The 19,431-nt window shown below is 36.0% G+C and overlaps 1 protein-coding gene across 2 annotated transcripts; it reads left to right on the top strand.

Moving 5' to 3' along the window:
- The first annotated feature begins 103 nt into the window (after positions 1-103).
- Positions 104-17,116, top strand: KPNA5 (karyopherin subunit alpha 5). Of its 2 annotated transcripts, none has more exons than XM_053974611.1 (14): positions 104-240; positions 2,304-2,437; positions 4,719-4,820; positions 4,904-5,003; positions 5,781-5,875; positions 6,679-6,810; positions 7,078-7,166; positions 8,317-8,416; positions 10,012-10,175; positions 11,386-11,464; positions 12,447-12,572; positions 13,426-13,553; positions 15,154-15,332; positions 16,896-17,116. In XM_053974611.1, exons 1-14 carry the CDS (start codon positions 237-239, stop codon positions 17,081-17,083), a joined length of 1,620 nt encoding a protein of 539 aa, XP_053830586.1. In that variant the 5' UTR covers positions 104-236; the 3' UTR covers positions 17,084-17,116. The 2 variants fall into 2 exon arrangements, with proteins under 2 accessions (XP_053830586.1, XP_053830585.1); XM_053974610.1 differs by lacking the exon at positions 104-240 and adding an exon at positions 412-506.
- The last annotated feature ends 2,315 nt before the right edge of the window (positions 17,117-19,431 follow it).

Genomic DNA, 19,431 nt, shown 5'->3' with positions numbered 1-19,431 from the left:
CGCGCGCACTTCCCGCCCCCGCGCGCGCTTCCCGCTGGGAAGCGCCGTTCCCCGGCCCGGGGCGGGCGCGTGCCGCGCAGAGGCTGCTGGGAACGGCGGGCCCCGCCCACCGGCCAGTGCGGCGCGCGGCGGGGCGGCGTCCGCCATCTTGCATCGGTGTGTGCTGCCGGTGCGGAGCGCTCCGGAGCGGCGATCTCGCGTTTGGACGGCGCCGGGCGCCGGACGTGTCCGCCGCGATGGGTAAGGAGGGAAAAGCGCTGAAAGCCGGCGGGTAGGGACAGCAGAGGCTGCACCGCTTGTGGGGCGGGGTGCCCGGTGCAGGCCGGTCTGCCGTTGGCTCCGGCGGAGCGCTGCCCGCATGGCAGCTCGGTCGGGGCTGGGACGGCGTCTCCGCTTCCTCAGGCAGGAGGGCTCTGCCGTCCTCCCCCTTCCCTGCCTTGCTGCTGGTGGAAGGGGCTTTCCACCTGTTCTGCTGGGGACATGGGTGCAGAGCGCCGCTCCTCGCTGTGTGTAGCCGGGCTGGCTGGCTGGGTGAGTGCCCGGCCTCTCGGGCTGACTGGCCGGTCACTCCTGGCGCTATCGGACTGGTCAGTCCTTGCGGGCTGGGCCGGAGCGAAGCCTGTGGGCAGCGTCCGGCCGGGGAGGGGGCGGAGGGACAGCGAGCCGCCGTGTTTAGTGAGCCTTAGGTAGACAAGAAGGAGGGGAAAAAAAAAAAAAGTATATGATAGGTGTTAGACTATGCACAACAAGTGGATGCAATGCAGGATGTGGTGGGTGGAGGGATTTAATGTTAAAACGGGTGTAGTTTTGTAACACAGAAGTGCAGGCTGGCTTGGATCTGGATGCAGAAGGTGTGAAAACAGGGACTGCCAGTCTTCTTGCCCTTATGATGTCTATATTAAAAGCCTTGTGGGGGGGATCCTTCCTTCCAGTTGACCTTCTGTAACTTTTCAGAGGAGGTTGCTGGGTTACTTTGAACGTGCATTTCTCTTGTTCAGTCAATTTCTTGGTCTGACAGTTTCATTGGCACAACCAAATTAGCAAGGCATGAACGATTAAGAAAGGGATGGTGTTCAGTGGCATTGTTGGGAAAATAAAGTTACATGACTGTTGCTAGAAATTGGCCTTAGACAGTGGCACACTTAGCCTTGTTGTGCAGAGATGTCAGTAGTTTACTTAGGTTCTTGTGAAGCAGATACTTGGGTGAAACAGGCTGCCGAGTCCTTGCAGTGGTGCCTTGGTGTCATCCTAAGTCTGCTGTCTGTTTTCCTCTCATAGCTTGTGTTTATTGCTTAGTGGTCCTTGGTACTGCTGATAAAAAAAAAAAACCCCAAACAAAAACCCTAAAACAAATTGTCTCAGCATGGAAGTTGACAGGGAATTGTGCATAGCTCAGGAGCTGTAGTTTACATGTTTTCTCTTTGTAGAAGAATTCCAGAGTGATAGTTTGTGTGGAGTCTTGGTTTTGACAGTTGTTTCTCAGATGAAGGCTTCAGTTCTGGCTTTAAAAAAAGGCACCATGCTATTAACAACCTTTTCCACTCCATTTGATTGTTCTGGTGACAGAATCGTGAACTATCACTTTTATCTTTCCACAGCTGATATACTTGAAAAGACAGTCAGATTTAATCTCCTAAATCTATTAAAAGAACTTATAATTGGAGTGAGACAATAATTTCATTTGTTTAAAATGGAAAAGAGTATGCCTGTCTGGGTGCTACTGACGCTTAAATTGTTTTTCTGCACACAGTTTAGAAGGAAAAGCATAGCCCTTAGATTCCGTTAAGTTTGTGAGATAGTGAAAGTAAAGAAACAATGCTATAAGGTATTAAATGAAGCAGTATAGTGAAAGTAAAGGAACAATGCCATAAGGTATTAAATGAAGCAGTAATTACTGCAGGTTTTTTTCTTGGGTTTGTGTTTATTTGTAATACATTTAATGTCATCTTTATGAGAGGAGGAAGGAAATTTTTTTGCTTGCTTGCTGACAGAATCAAAATTTAGCAGCATAATGTCTTTGCTTTTTGTTTTTCAGTTTGCTTGTAAGATGCATAGTTTCTTTTTACAGTAGCTTATGCCCTTTAATGCTGTATCTGCTTCTTGAGATGAGCTGTAGTTTAATCTGCGGTTTGGAAATGCCTGTCTAGGCATAGGTTTTCTGTGATTTCTGCATTAAAGATTTTTCTTGATGAATTCGATATTGCAAACAGATGCAGGAATATATAGCAGCTGCTGCAGATATTTTCATTGTACAAGAGATGGTAGGTGTGGCCTTCTGGAATAATTTTGTATTTTTTCAATAGACAACATGGCAAGCCCAGGTAAAGATAACTTCAGAATGAAAAGCTACAAGAATAATGCACTTAATCCCCAAGAAATGCGCAGGAGAAGAGAAGAGGAAGGAATCCAGCTTCGGAAACAGAAAAGAGAAGAGCAGGTAAGCATTTTGGTGAGCTGTTCACTGTTCAGTGCCTGTGGAGTTATATTCAGGGGCCTGAAAGGACTTGAGCAGACTCATCCTCTGGAGTAGAATCTGGGAGTGCCAGGTTGAACGTATGTTTTCTTTGCATTTGTAGGAAGCACCAGGCACCTCTCAATAGGATCATAAAAAGATGAACAGAAGCCCTTTTAAGTTACTAGGGCAGACAGAGGAGAGAGCTGTGATTTTTAACATCAATCCATAGTCTATGTTTATACATGTGAGACTAGACAGAAAGAACAAAAGAACACTCATATTTCCAGTAAGAATTTGAAACCTTGCTTTCTCTGCTAGAGCTGGAGTCAAAGTTTTGCTGTGTGAAGAGAGGGCATTATTTTCATTTTTGATACCATGCTTCAAATTGCCTGAGAGCTTTTCTACACCAACTTAATAAAGTGCCTACCCGTTAGTGTCTCTGAACTACTATACAAACATTTGTAGTTGATCTCGTTGAATTATTAGTGATTAGAGTATGTGGAACATTGTATTATTTAATAGTTTGTCATAGTTCCTCTTCACAGAATGTTTAGTAGTTTCTTGCCAGGAAGGTAGTTTGTTTTTCTGTTTGGTCTAAAGTGGATGAGTTTGTCTCCCACAGACTGGAGAGTGTCCCAGGTTCTGATCTAGTCTGCTCTGAGGTGGGAATGCTTACCCTTCTACTGGGAAAGTGCTGAATGGAAAAAGAATTTCAATTATTTGGGCCAGAGCGGTAAGAGTCAGAAGTGGTGTGGTGCTGGAGCACTTAGCTGTGAATGGGTAACTGCATTGCAGTTCCTGCTGAAAGTTTTGTTTACATATTTTATACTAAATGCTCCCTAGATAAATTATGAAAATAATGGGTGTTTCCTTTCCCATGCTGACTATTGCAACCATGAGACTACTGTTATGGTCTGCTTGATCTTAGTTTGTTGGAGTGGTGTTTTTCATCTCTTCCTGACCTGAGAATGAGTTTATGCAGGGAGATGAGACTGCTTGTGCTCCAGAAGAAACTGTGTCTGGTAGAAAGACCAAGCAAGTTTATACTTTTCAACCAAGAACTTGTGTGTCTTTGTTGAGCATTGAGAAAGAATGGCTGGTCTTCCAAAAGTGGAATATTGTTTCTTGTTCCTTTGTGGGTTTAAGTGGAATTAAGCCTCATTTGCATTCAGTATTCTGTAGTTGTTTTGTGTCCAGAATTACACGCAACCCATAAGTGTGTTGAACAGAGGAGAGAATGCCTTGATTTAGGTTCCTGTTGAAATAAAGGTGGATGTAAACATGGAGTTGTTCTGCAGTTCTGTACATGTAGAACAGCAGAAACCTAGGTCTGTAGACACCTAGAGGGACAAAACTGTCAGGATTCGTAGGTGGTTTCATTATTATGCTTACAGGTGAAATCTTAGTCAATGGACTGAGAGTCTATAATTTCTTTCTAAAGGTACAAATGTAAATATTCTTAGAATTGTTGGTTACACTAATTGTAAGTGTAGTACTGGAATAAAGATTGAAATTTAGGTTTGGTTTCTAGAAGAGAACAGATCAATGTGGATGTTTTGCTTGTATGCCAGAAAATGAAGAGGCACTCATTGAATATAGTTTATTAAATACTGCAGTGCTGGTACGTATTCTGAGCATAGGCAGTTTGTGCAGCTAATTGTAAAGTGATTTTTGGACATAGAGTGTTTAATGTTGCATGGTTCAGAAGTTCACCTTGAAGCTACACTATTTTTTTCTCTTCTATATGAAAATTATGTTTCTGGTTTAATCTTTCCTCAGCTGGGTGTAAAATACAGGTGCTGCTTAGTAGTCTTCTGTAGAAGGGAGGAATGCAGTATGCTGAAACACAAACATTGCCTCTGTGCTGGTGATTTTTGCCTATAAAGTAAGAAAGGGGAAAGTATCTTGTACAATACTATTTCTTTCTTAAAATGCATGCTAATTATAAGGGATAAAAGACTAAAAGCAAAAAGATCTGTATCATTTTCTTGTGGAAAAAAATATGGATCTTTATAACTAGTAAGAATCTAGTTCTAAATGTCTATCTGAAGTGTTGCTATGCAGTTTCTAAAGATACAGGTATGATCGTTTTTCTCCTTTATGTCATCTAAACTTTTGTATAGTATTCCCCTTGTGTGGGTGAATAGGAAGGTGAGTAGGTGAAATTCTTTGGTATTGGTGAAAACATATCTTCAAGTATATGTCATCAGTACCCACACTTTGGTAACTCCTAATGTCTCCCAAAAATTTCCCCTTGGTTCAGCTGTTTAAACGCCGAAACGTGTCTCTTCCGGGAAATGAAGAATCCATGGTAGAAAGCCCAATTCAAGATCCTGATGTCAGTTCTACTGTTCCTATTCCAGAGGTAAATACTTCGGAGTGTGTTTAGAATGTTATCTATTAGTGTGCATAGTACTACGCTATAAGAAATCTTCCTTGCATTTTTAGGAAGAAGTTATTACTGTAGATATGGTACAGATGATTTTTTCAGATGATCCTGATCAGCAACTCACAGCAACTCAGAAATTCAGAAAATTGCTCTCTAAAGGTAGGTAAACATTGCCTGTTTTTTCTAGTTGCTTCCTTCTGTGTTATTATGAATGATACTTAGATTCAGTTAACATTTAGTTATGTTTTATTTTGAAATAGATCTTGCAGAAACTTGTAGTTCTGTTTATAAAGAAACTGTGCCAAATCTCTTCTGACCTAATGGCTAAATGCAGAAATCTTCATTATTTCAATATTAAGTCTTTCAAAGTGAAAAACAAGGATGTTTTTGATTGAGGTGTCCAAGGCAGTAACTAACTGTGCACTAACATACTTTGAGTAATTGTTGCAGTGATTCAGCTTCTCACTCCCATTCTCTCCTCAAGGGGAAAAAAATTACATGGGCGGCAAAGAAGAGTTGTAACTTGTTTTTCTTGGTGCTGTAAAACATGCAATCTTAAGGTGATGCTGGTATGTTTATAGCATGATAGGTAAGGGTGTGCTTGGTCTTTTAAAATAGTATCTAGTAACCATAATTGCTCTTCCACCAACTGAGCTGTTGGTGGAAGGCGCAGTGTTTTGGGATGAGTTACTAACATGCAAATGGATACTAGTATGTGTTACTGTTATTATATGCAACAAGGTGTTTACTACATTGTATCACTTCTTAGAGAAGATCCTGCAAGTGAAAAGTTTGTAATTCCTTTTGAAAAGAAAAGGAGTGAATGAAAGAATGAAATTTTGATAAGATCTACAAATCATGTTCATGGCTTTTGTCATATTGAAAAAGTAATTTATTTGGTATTTTAACAGAAATATGTTCGTTTTTATTCCCTAGAGCCTAATCCACCTATAGATGAAGTCATTCAAAAACCAGGAGTAGTACAGAGATTTGTGAAATTTCTAGAAAGGAGTGAAAATTACACTCTACAAGTGAGTTCAGCTTGCACTGATTGAGGGTTTCAAATGGGATAAGAAACCTTTCAAAAGACCTTTGGAAGGCACATGTTGTTTTGTTTGTTGGGGGTTTTGAGTAACCAGATATAAATATTTTTCACCACCAAAGCTGTATGTTTTCATTATTGCTGCTAAAAATGTGACTTGACTTTGTGAATTTCATAGTAGTCTTTAGGGTCATGTATTCAGCTGGACAAAAACTTGGGTGTTGAAAGCAAAAGTTGTTCAAGAGGATTTACAGAGTGGTATATTGAGATCATCAACAATGATTTGTGAGCAGAATCTGTCTTGTTAAGTGTTGAATATATTGTAGTACTTTTCAGCTGAAATCTTAGAAAAAAAAGTTACTGGAAACTGACAGGCTTGTTTGAAACCTTTTTAGAAAATATTTGAGAAAATACCTAATTAATGGTAGGAGTAATGAGTTCTGTCTACTCCTGCATGGAAATAGCACTTGGGCCTTGTGGACGTTTGTTCTAGAAGAATTAACTTAATATTGAGTAAGCAAAAGGTATTTGCAGTAGTTAATTGTGACTCGAAATCTTTCTTAGTTCTGTTACCCAAAACCTAAAAGTAATGTAGTTACTGAAAGTTCTTACTAAAGAGAGATTTTGTCAATATCAGGTTTTTTATTGTGTAGAGTACTATAATAATAATTGCATGTCAGTGGAAAGGAAAAGAAGTTGGAAAATTAACCTCTGAAACTCTTATGTCAAACTTCATGTCACGATTTTTACTGCTGAGTGGTTTAACATGGTTATGTTTATGTTCCTCAACAGTTTGAAGCAGCTTGGGCTTTGACAAACATAGCATCTGGAACTTTCTTACACACCAAAGTTGTAATTGAAACTGGAGCTGTTCCCATTTTTATTAAGTTGCTTAGCTCAGAACATGAAGATGTACAGGAGCAGGTAACTGTTTTCTTGAGGGGTTTTATAACTACTTAAAATTCAGTTATGAATGTCTCTTTCGGGGTCTGTGGGGTTAGAGAGGCTTTGAGCTGCAGTTGCCTACTAGCTAGTTGATCTACCTCCAGGAAGATAAAAATTTACTGTCACTATTTTTTCCCGTAATGGATTTTTTTCTATTCTATAATATTTGCTGTAAAAAGTATAGATTATCTGTAAAAGTTGATTTGCAAGCATGTATAAATTCACTTGGATGCTTTACTTTTTAAGGCAGTTTGGGCTCTTGGGAACATTGCTGGTGATAATGCAGAATGCAGAGACTTTGTTTTGAACTGTGGAATATTGCCACCTCTCTTAGAGTAAGTATTGTAAACTATAATAGTGTATATGTAAATGAAAACTTCAACTTAGAATTTACTTGAAAAAAAATGCAAGTTTTTGTTTTGTCTAAATTGAGAATCATAACAATATAATAAGAAGCAATTTAATATTTTGGATTACATGAGCTTCATGCATATCTTTAATTAATTAGTTCATGTCTGGAAGCTTTTCAGTGTTTGCAAAAGGAGAGAAGCGTTACTTCACAGATACGAATTTTCTGTATTGTGCCAACAACTCTGTGTTGTCAGATTCCTGAATGTATGGGGTGGGAGACATCATTTAATTCCCACTTGTATTTGTATGGTTCCATCTGCCTAGGCAGTAGGCTGTGTTCTAGTCTTCCTATTTATTTATTTGTTTGCTGAGATGAGCTGACAGAGAAGTTGTTACATGAGCTGTGTTCCACTAGAAGATTTCTCTTCACTAGGAATATCATTCCAGCATTTACTATGTGCTTACCATAGTATTTTCATCACAGGGAAAAATTTGCCCAAAACAAATGTTACTCAGCTTACTACCTCTTAAAGTAATAAAACAACTTAAAACATTTGCAAAATAGCTTAGAATAGCAGAGGAGAATATGATTACCTTCACCAAGGGCTTAAAGAATTAAGATTTAACATTTTAGACATTTTGTTATGTATCTGAAAGTGAACCAGGTTTTTCAGGTGTTGAATCTTTCATGTTCTATTTGGCAAAACCAGAAGTAATGTGATGATTTTTTTACAAGAACTTCCAAGTTACATCTTTTTATGGAACTATTTTTATTATTATTTAATTGCATTCTCTGAATGAAAACATCAAAGTTTGTTCCATGCAGGGTTGCATCTCCTAGCCCCTTCTAAAGACCCTCAGAAAGGTTTAGTTGAATGATTTTTCATATAAGCAATTGTTTACTCTGTATGCATGTATGTGATTTGGGGATGAGAGATCCCAAAATTATGTTAAATAATCTCAGATTCCGTTGATTTTAAGAACATAGTTGCAGCACGTAAGATATGACAATAAATGAATTTAGCCTAAATAGAATTTCTCTTCCTTATGTGATGCTCTTTTGGTAACAATAGCCAGAAAATTACCTAAATTTTAATAAGAAATTACTTTTTATCTTATTGTTGTCTCTCACAGATTGTTAACAAATTCAAATCGTCTTACAACAACTAGAAATGCAGTCTGGGCACTCTCAAATCTTTGTAGAGGAAAGAACCCACCTCCAGACTTCAGTAAGGTATAATAAAGCAGTAATTTTGAGAAATCAGAAAGCTAAAGAATATTTATGTTTGTAGTATTTTATAATAAATAGAATCTTTGAATCTGGATATAGATATACCCTTTATGTTTTTAATGTCATCACACAGTTTTGCCCGTCTGTTGTACCTTTGAAAAATCATCTAATTTGGCACTGATCGCAATGAAATTGTATCACTTAAAAACTTGAGACTATAGTCTGGTGCAAGTAGTCATGCACTGGTGTGAAGTGATGGACAAATTATACATTCAGCACTAAACCATGTGGGGCTGTATTTTCTCCAGAAGTTTTGTAGAGAATGTGAGTTATATGAGTTATATATGAGTTTATAGTTGAAGCTTCCTCAATTTTTTTTTTTTTTGTTCTATGATTGTGAATGCATGCTGCATGAATAAAATTTTGAATTTCCTGCTCTGTCAGATGCAGTTAAATCAGACTGTGATGACAAAGAGAGCCTATATGCTCTCCCTTTTTTTTTCCTTCTCTCTAGTATGTGGCTGTAAAGACTATAGAGACTAGTAGGAGTTTTAATTTATTTTCAGTATGAAATTAATTTCTGGTAAGGTTAATGACTTTAAAAAAGATTAACACTGGATATTCTGGTAGAAGAGACTGAGTTTAAACGATCATTAAAGTTAATCTGGAGAGAGTTTTACCTCATGAGTTAGTAATTACTAAATAGTAGTTATTGATACTTATTAATTCTTGAAGAAATATTAACAAAAAGGGAATTTCTGATATCAGTTAATTGATCGCCTCACAATGACACTGTCTAACCTATATCCTTTAGTAGTGTTTTGTTCCAGTAGTGAAAAAACAAGATTTTTTGCTATTTGAATACAAAACCTCACAGGAAAAGGATGACCTATAGGCAGCTGCTAATAAGAATAAGTCCTCTGCTTCTTGCCCTTTGCAACAGCAGCAGTTGCACATGTAATAGAGACTGAATTTACATAACCCATGTAAGGTAAAGAATTAAGTTCTACAAAGAATATGAAATTCCCAGGCTGTACAGCAGACGCTGTCAGGTTCCAAATGGTGCTAAGATGGTCTAATTCATTTGGCTTTGCAGGTAAGTTACAGAGATTAAGGCCAGAGGGTACAGCAGCAATGAGAACTGAAATGTGACATTGCTTGTTTCACTGGTTCAGTGAATGCTGGGTGTGTGTGAGTTACTCTAGGTTGGTTATTACAAATAACTGCCAGTACTCCTACAAAGCTAGCAAAAAAAAACCCCCAAAACCTTTATTACTTTGAGATTCTGCTCCCTGAATGATTAAAAAAAGCATCAGTAATTCCTGTAAAAGCAGATGGTTTTTGTTTGAGCTGAACAATTACATACTTAATACAGTATTTCTCAATAAATAGGCTGTGAATCAGAATTTATCCAATTTGCTGGTTTGAATTGGATATCTGGTTTAATCAGAAAGTGTTCCCCCTGGGTCCTCATTCATTAATGACCTCATGTAGCTGAGCAGTAAATAGTTTTGCACATTTATGCCTTTGCACAGTGTTCTCTGAAACTTGAAAAGTATGGAACACCTAATTTTATGCAATATTTTTCTTTAACCTAGGTTGCTCCTTGCCTAAATGTTTTATCAAGGCTGTTGTTTAGCAGTGACCCGGATGTATTAGCAGATGCTTGCTGGGCCCTCTCTTACCTTTCAGATGGTCCCAATGATAAAATTCAAGCTGTTATTGATTCTGGAGTGTGTCGGAGATTGGTAGAGCTGCTTATGTAAGTCTTCTCACCAAATAAATGTCTTATAGTACTGTTAATATTAAAATTGAGCTGTGTTTTCTCACCCGATGTCTTAATTTATTTTTGTGAAAAGTGATGAACGTAAATTCAGTCTGAAATCTTTTAAGCTGCTTGCTAGGCTCCTGCAATTGTTTCTGACATTGACAGTGAAAAAAGCTTTTTCCAAAGTATTCCATTATATTCCTTAGAATTTAATGTAAGATTTCATATGCATGAAGGAATAGAAGGGCAAAGACTGAAGACCAGTGTTGAATTATAAATTATTTTTGTTGGGTTTTTTTGTTTTTTTTTTTTTTTGTTTGTTTGTTTTTTTGTTGTTTTTTTTTTTTTGTTTTTTGTTTTTTGTTTTTTTTTTTGTGTGTGTGTTTGGTTTTTTTGGGTTTTTTTTTTGGGGGGGGGGTTTGTTTTGTTTTGGTTTGTTTTTTTTTGGTTGTTTTTTTTTTTTTTTAGTTTCACTGTTGTGCTTTCCTTTCTAGGACATATAATTGCTTTACAGACAGTTCTTGGACTCAGTGAAGTCCAGAGGCTGGCTACAGCGATTTTTAAACTGTTCCAATATATTTGGGTTTGGGTTATTATTTTCCTGGAAATAATAGTTCACATGGGATTGCAGAGTAGGTCTGGGATAGTAGTTCCCAGCACAGACAGCTCAGCACACTTCCTCATGAAAAGCTCATTTGTATAGCTGTCAGGACAGGGAAGATTGCTTTCTCTTCCAGTAGAAACTCTACGACTACTGTGTCATTTCCTTCCCCCACAAATCAGGCAGCTGAATATGGATTTCATGTGCTGGCTTCTAGGATTATTAACTCACAAAAGGAGTAATTCTGCTTACAAAACATATTAAGCTTTAGTATACACCTCATAACAGCCCCTCTGTTGCTGTGGCTATTGAAAGGCACATGTTCCAGTATCATATTTAAAAATACTTGAGCTGGGTGAAATGGATCTGCTGAGCAGGTTGCTCTAAGTTGTGGTGTTCCATAGAGTTGCTCGGTCTTTGACTCAGCAATTCAGTTGTGGGGTTGTAGTAGACAAATTTGGCTAAACAGGGAAAGTGCAATAAGTAATACACTTTTTTTGATAAGTAAATACTTAGCACCTGAAGTAAGCCCTTGTTTGCTGAAAATGCAGAATTATTCTTTTAACACTTAATAATATCAAGCAATATAATATTTGTCTCCAGGCATAATGATTACAAGGTGGTATCCCCTGCATTAAGAGCAGTTGGAAATATTGTTACTGGGGATGATATCCAAACACAGGTAAGACTAGTTGATTTAAGAAAAATTATTTGGCAAGACAGAATTTTGTAAAAACTTTGACAAAATACATGTTCAGTACATGTATTTTGCATATATCTCTGAAAGAGGCTTTCTAGAAATCTGTGCTGTTGATTTGATAGTTTAGGCTCTTATTTTAAGCATTATGTTCATGCGAGAATGAACATTTTTTTACAGCACTGTGTGTAGGGGAATACTTCATTTCTGTATAGTACTTTGTTGCTTTTTTTGGTTTTTTTGGTTCTTTTCCCTTCCTTTCAGGGGGTTCAGTTACTTATTATGGGTCCCCTTTTTCAAGACTTAAAGAAAGTCAAGGTTTTCACTTCTGAGCTATGCTTATACTTGATTTGTCCATGAACTTTTATGTGATAGTCTTACTGATATAATTTATTCTAAATATCTATTTTATTAATTTTAGGCAATGAAATTGATTTTGAAGCAATGCAGGAAATAGGAAGACAGGTCCTACTTTAAAAATAATTATCTCTAAAAGGCTGACAGTACTAGTGTCAAAAGAACGTAAGGAAAAATGTTACTTCCATAATTTGTGAGCTGTAGAGAAAAGGATATTGCTAAGGAATTCAATAGAAACCCTTATCTCTTAAAACAATAACAAATAACTATATAAGTTAGAGGTGTACTTGTCAATCATTTTGACTAACTCATATTTTAGCCTTAAGCAGCTTTCCTTAGTTTTACTATTGTCAGTCTTTTGGTCTGAACTTAATTGAAAGCAGATTCTTACAAATTGCTGGATTGTCTGATCACACACTACAGCATTGAACACTTTAATTTTGCAGGATATGGCACTTCGTATAATATAAATATAATATAAATGTGTTGCAAGATCTTTTGAAGTCCTCTGTAAAATGCTTTTATACTTATATGTGTGTGTATATGTATATTGCACAAGGCTATATGTATATATAGTACAACCCAGTTTTCAATTTTTAAATGATTTTAGGTGATTCTAAACTGCTCTGCATTACCGTGTCTCTTGCACTTGCTTAGTAGTCCCAAGGAATCTATCAGAAAAGAAGCATGCTGGACTGTTTCTAATATAACTGCAGGAAACAGAGCTCAGATTCAGGTAAAGCCTGGCAATTTGTTACTTGGTTGGTTTTGTTTTCATTTTACTACTTTGATTTTCCTTCACAAGATGTAAATGGATACTGCACTGACTCTGTATTATTTGTTTTAGTCCTAACTGTCTATAAATTTACCTAACATAAATGGTTTGTTCTAAACTTCGAGATACTATTTTAAATATAAATAACTGTCAACAATTTGTACTACAAATTTGTCCAGTGAAAAGTGAACTAGTTTGTAAATGGTGAATATTTTGCTTCGATAAAAGCCTAACATGTCATCAACACTGAGTTGTATTCTTGTGGAAACTACTGCATCCTGAGTATTGTTCCAGGTGACTGGAGCTATCTGAAAAAAGGTTCTGATGAACAAAAATGAAAATTCTGAATCAGAATATGTATTCCAAAATTATTTTTTCCCCTTCTATTTCAATCAGAGATGAAATGTTACTTCCTGATGTAACTTAAAACATGTAGTAAAGTTTCCAATTACAGACATAGTCTCTCGATGGAGACCACAGACCTCAATAAAATGGAAAATTTTATTCCGAGGCTTGAGCTTCAGTTCAAAAACTCAGAATGTGTTGTATGATTTTTAAGTAGGCCAATCCAGTAATTTGGGCTCTGCCCACCAGAAACAGAGAAATAAAAACCCCAAGGTTTTCTGATGGCCACTGCAGTGCAATGTTGGAATAGTTCTAAATTTCACTTAAGCATTTCTAGTTTGTATGCCATCATCTGAACAAAATCTTCTTTGTTTTGATATTAGCAGGCATCACTAATTCTTGTAGTTAAGGCTGTAAGTGTCTGAAATCTTTATTACTGGTTGTAAAATGTTACAATTTCATCTCTTAGGCAGTTATAGATGCAAATATTTTTCCAATATTGATTGAAATTCTCCAAAAAGCTGAATTTCGCACCAGAAAAGAGGCAGCATGGGCCATAACTAATGCAACATCAGGAGGAACCCCTGAACAGATCAGGTAAGTTTGTGTGTTTTACTATTTTCTCTGCTTAAAGATCTTCTGTAGGGTATTTGGATTTCTGCATTTGAATCTTGACAATCATAGCAACAAAATCCTAAACATAGCCTCATTTCCTTGAAAATCCAACTTGAAAATGTAGAAATTCAGATAAATCAAAGAAGTACATGCAACAAACTTAATAAATAATTAGGTTTTTTTTCCAGGGATGTTGCACCCTGATGAACAAACACCTAAAGGGTGCAACAGGCTTATCTTCTACCGCTAATGTTACATTGTCAAACACAAGTGGAACAGTTGATGAACAGTTTCAGTGTTTGAAAATGGAAAACTGTGAGGGATTCTTTAGAAAACTTGTGCAGTAGGATTATATACTTAGGCATAGACTTCAGGGATTTTAGTGGTTTCTTCATGTATTTTAACTTCACTATCAGTATTATTTTAAGGCAGATATCTAAACTCCTTGCTCAGAACTGAGTTTGATTAAACTTCTGCTATCAGTAGCTATTTATATGCTGCAAAGATAGAATTGCTAGCATAAAATACTCTCTGGTTTCTCTGAATACTATAGAATAATGATCACTTTGAATCAGCTGGTAATTTGATTTAAAAATTACTGTATTATCTGGAAGCCAGAACTGAAAGTGATGTGATAACTTTTCCAGCATATTGGGAGATCTGTTGCAAGAAATATGTTCTAATGTAACTATGTAACTAATCCTGAATTTCTTATAACAGGGCTAACAAAGGAAAGTGTCTTGTTTTCTTGAATTTTTTTTAATTGCTTGTATAATGCAACATTTCAAAATCTAGCATTTTAAAAATAAATTTTAATTCAGGATCTTCAAATAGTAGATGTGTATATAATGCCATAACAATGGCTCCTCATCAACAATACATTTATATTATTGGTGTCATGAAGTTTTAGTCCTTCTAATGTCCTCAGGGTACTACTGCCTAACTGCAGGATAATTTTTAATCACTTAATTAAACTGTATTTAGGCAAACATTGCTGTCATCATTTTACTTACATGGTAGAAGCAAGGACACAGGTTATGACTTATGAAAGTTCATACACAATTTTTTTCAAAATTGTGAAAAGGAGTGGGATACTCAGAATCCCAGTATTTTTGACTTTGTACTTAGAGTGACATCCTTCTCTTTATAGTAGGTGATGCTAATATCTTAATGGACTGCTAGTGTGGACTGTGTTAGCACAGAACAGTGCCCAGTGTTCTTACATGTATCTAATGTGCTTACTTGATATTTTTACCACTAGAAAATTTCAACTGCCTGCGAAAAGAATTTCCTGCTAAATTTTTTTCTCTTATATTCAGTTAAACCCACATGAAGATTGTAGGTAACTAGACTACAGATTTTACACTCCAATTAGGAATACACAAATTCATTTTGTGTTATTAGGATAAATTGTAATATTTATTTCATTTTGGGCTAAGTTTCTCTTTGTATTGTTGCGTGTTTTAGAAATTCTGTTATTTCAGCCACTTTTTTTTATCAAAAGTATTAATAGCAGTACCTGGTATGTCAGAAAAAATGTGCTGGATTATCAGTTCTTTTCCCCTTCCTCTGTTTTTTTTAGGTATTTGGTAGCACTAGGTTGTACTAAGCCTCTTTGTGACCTCCTGACTGTGATGGATTCAAAAATAGTACAGGTGGCTTTAAATGGACTCGAAAATATTCTACGTCTTGGAGAACAAGAGTCGAAGCAAAATGGAATTGGCATTAATCCTTATTGTGCCCTCATAGAGGAAGCCTATGGTAAGAACACACTGGTAAAACCACATACGTGAACTCCCTTATTCTGGGCTATTCTAGGTAAGAACAAAACCACTGTGAGTCATTTTGAAATTTGCAGGTAAGTTTTAATCTAAGAATTACAGAAGTAAACATAAAGTATCACAAAGTGAGTAATGTACCATTTAGGGGAAAGTGGTTAAATGCAGAAAAGGTCTGGGTGTTTGTCTGCGGTTGGTTTAAATGTCCTTCTAGAGAAGCATTCTCAGAAAGGTTTAACACAGGTGTCCCAGTCCATTGGAACCATGCTTTGCATAAATTTATCAGCCATTCCTAAATACAGTTTTTAATACATTGTCTTGTCTGCTACAGTTTCATTACCAACAGGGATGTAAGATCAGGTTTTTTTTAATTGATTCTAAAGTTGGATCACTTTTTAACATAATAAATATCAGTAACAGCAAAATCAACTTCAGGTCATAAACCTAAATAAGTTTTTACTTTTGCAAGTTTTTTGTTTAGTTTTTTATAAAAGTTCTTGAATTGAACCTCTATATAAAGGCATTTTAATTTGTGGAATTTCATGACTGGATTCTTTTACAATTGACTTATAATGAAACTGGCATTCTTTATGGAGAATTGCCTTTTTTGTAGCTCTGACAAAACAAAATTGTCAGACATTTGTATTTCAGAAACTGCTAGTAACTAATAGAACTGTAGTTCTAATTGACCACATTGTATCTGATTAGATGGTACTAACTTTCCTGTAAAGCAGTCTTTACATCTGAATTCCCTGTTACAGAGTTCACTTTTTTAAATCAAGTGCATGCTTGAAGAACTTAGCAATTAAATGCAAAAGAGGAGTAAGTACTGAAGACTTTAATGGAATTTATTGTATTACAGATTTTCTGTCCATTCATAATTTTAAGTTTTGACTCTCTAGGTTCTCTTCTTACCTTTAGCACTTAAGCATAGGCTGCTGAAGCTGTAGAGTATAAATTCAAGTAAGGAAAACAGCTGATTATATCACCCCCATTGCTTTGGCCTCTGCAGTCACCAGGAAGGTTCATTTGAGCTCTTTCTAATCCAGCCTAAGTGGAAACAACATTGCCTTAAAAAGCTAAGCAGGTATTTTATATTAACCTGACTGCCTAGCACTTAACCTCTGCTCCTTTCACTGAATTATGTATTTTACTTGCAAAATGGTAAGCTTTCCAAAAGGTAGTATCTTTAAATCTTACAGTTAAATTCAAAAAAAGATACCAGACTGTGCCCAGTGACAGCTCCATGAGTGGAGATAGAATTTAGAGTTGGGGAAGACTTAAGAGTAGAAGAACAGAAATTAGGATATTAGTTTAACTGAAATGCTTCTAGCATAGTTTTAAAATGAGTTTCGACAGCAGAAAATGAAGACTAGAAATACATGGGTTGGGACATTAAGAACCAGTGATATCAAATTAATTGAGGTGACTTCAGATTGCATCTTTTTTGTCTTAAGAAATACTGCTATACTATAAGCTGCTTCCATTTGAATTCATCATTCATTTAAGCAACTATATATTTGAAAATGTTCTATTTTGAATTTAGGACTTGATAAAATTGAATTTCTTCAGAGGCATGAAAACCAAGAGATCTACCAAAAGGCTTTTGAACTCATAGAACATTATTTTGGTGTCGAAGAAGAGGACTCTAGTATTGCACCTCAGGTGGATGAAAGTCAGCAGCAGTTTGTGTTTCAACAGCAGGAGGCTCCAATGGAGGGGTTTCAGCTCTAAACTACTGAAGTGAATATAAGCATAAAATTTAAACACTTGTATGGTGTGTTTTTGTTTTTTTTTTTTTTCTCAGAGGTCTTTTCTTTATGGCCAAAGTTAGAGGAAAAGCTGAATATGTTTTACAGAAATAGATGAAGAAACAGCTCATGCACTTTTATATATTATGTTAGAGACAACTGTTCTCTGTTTTGTATTTGTGTTCTTCATTATCTCTTATGTACAGAAAACAACTGTGAGTAATCATGTCTAAAAGCATTAAATGTGATTTAATAAGAACTGTTTAGCTAAGACTTGGTAGGATTTTAGGTAGTAGTTCTGAATTTTTCATGTAGTCTCAAACTTCATATCAGCAATACAGTTACTGACAGTTGAATTTTTGGCAGTAGGCTTGACTTGCCCCATCTCTACCAAATCTACCTCTTGTATTGAAGCAGAAACATTGCTTCAGAACTAAGGCATGAAATAAAGATGAGCTTGTAAGAAGCTGAATTGGAATGTGAAAAATATTTATTTAAATTGTGAAACTTTTATGCATTACTTACTTTACAACACACTGTTGGAATTTATTTATAAAATGTATTTAAAGACATAATAGATATACATATATAATGCTAATTACCTAATATAATATTGAATATATTAAAAAGTTCTTTCTGAATTATGTGGGAAGAGGACTATTTCAGAGGTTTTCAAATTTGAATCAGCAGAGACCTTGTTGGTCATTAGATGTTGGCTCTGTAATGAAAGCTGCTAAATGGCATTACAAGTCAGCCACAACTGCAGTACTTTGCAGTGGAAGCAGCCACTGCAGTTACCACAAGAAATCTGCAATTAGGACTGACAGAAAGGTGATGTGCACCAATTACCAAGCTGATGTTTTACAGCTGTCTTCTGTCAAGATGTGGTAACACCACTTTAGTTTGAGAAACATTGCAATGTTTGCCTTTCAGTACAATAGCTTCTTAAAAGTTTAGACAGTAGGTGTTGTTTTTTGACCAAGTATGCTACTGCCACTTGAACTGTTCCTTAGGTTAATGAATTTGGTTTGCTTTTGGTAAGACAATAGAAATACTGCAATGAAAAATGAATAGTGAATCACACCAGTTGAAGGAAAAGTTTGTTGTACTGTAAATAGCATTATGTGGACACCAAAACTAACTAGAAGTTACTGTCATCTAAATATTTAGGCTCTACAATATACAGTGTTTGCTGTTAAACACTAAAAGATACAGAATTCTAATATTTACGTTAACAGTTTTGAGTACAGAAAAATGTATGCTCTGCTTTGACTTGCATATAAGTAGTGTTTCTGGTGTATTAGTAGTATATCTCATTTGGAGAAATTAATACTTTGGGTTAACTCTGAAGTATTGCTGGTTTTTATTACCTGTAATTAATGTACTAACATCAAACTCCTGGGTTAAGTGAAATCTGTGACATATGAGAGCATTTCATGCTTCATAAAAAGCTGCAATTCAGACTTCAAATCACTTACCCATGGCACTGTGCTTGTCATTAAATAATATTTTAATGCACTGAAAAATACAGGTTAAAGGTGGTATCATTTACAGTACCATTTTATATTTAGAATTTTTTTTACATGCAAGTTAAGATTCTAAGATGTTTCACTTTGATGTTACAGCAATATATTCTATATTGTAATTGAATGTGGGACTTGAAGTGGATTTTCTAAAATTAATGGTCAGTTTTGACTAAGATATAACTGGGAGGGAAGCAACCTTCCTTTGAAGTCTTTTTAGTGGAAGATAGACGTGTAAGAAGTGTATATAGGAGTGCTGTTACTTTATAAACTCTGAATAATGAGATATTTTAGCAAATGACACTTTAAACCTAGATTTGTACAGCATACAACAGTTTTGAATAGTGTGATAATATTGAGTACAGCTGCCAAATTTTCGTATAATGTTAGGTGATTGTACTTATGCCCTTTTTACTCTCATAGTTTTAGGTTTTCGTACACCAACCTTCATTCTTCCCCATGGTCTCTCCACTCCCCATCTATCAAAGAACAGGGTAACAGTCATGGAAATCTACCAAGATTACTAGTAAATGCTGAATTTCAGTGTTCTAGTGTAAGAAAATTATTCAGGTAACAGGGTGTTCCTTTGTTTCTAACAACCTTGTTTTGATAAAAACCAGCTGTGCCTGCTTTTTATTTGGAGAACCCTGTAAAACTAATTTATAAGCCTCTCTTATTTAAACCAAATCTGAACTATGAAAATCTGAATTGAAAGACTTGAAAATGAAGAAAAGAGGGGAGATTTAAAGTATTATATTTGTTTTGAAAGAATGTCTTCAGTTTTGTGGATATATTATTCTACCTTGTG

This window comes from Vidua macroura, chromosome 3 (genome assembly GCF_024509145.1).
Source record: "Vidua macroura isolate BioBank_ID:100142 chromosome 3, ASM2450914v1, whole genome shotgun sequence".
Taxonomy (NCBI): Eukaryota; Metazoa; Chordata; class Aves; order Passeriformes; family Viduidae; genus Vidua; species Vidua macroura.
The sequence above is the reverse complement of the archived record's forward strand: the minus strand, read 5'-3'. Positions and strand labels throughout refer to the sequence as shown.

Excerpts from the sequence above, each read along its gene's own strand:
- KPNA5 (XM_053974611.1), top strand. Across the intron at positions 2,438-4,718 it reads AACAGAAAAGAGAAGAGCAG|CTGTTTAAACGCCGAAACGT; the intron begins GTAAGCATTTTG and ends CCCTTGGTTCAG. Across the intron at positions 13,554-15,153 it reads GGAACCCCTGAACAGATCAG|GTATTTGGTAGCACTAGGTT; the intron begins GTAAGTTTGTGT and ends TGTTTTTTTTAG.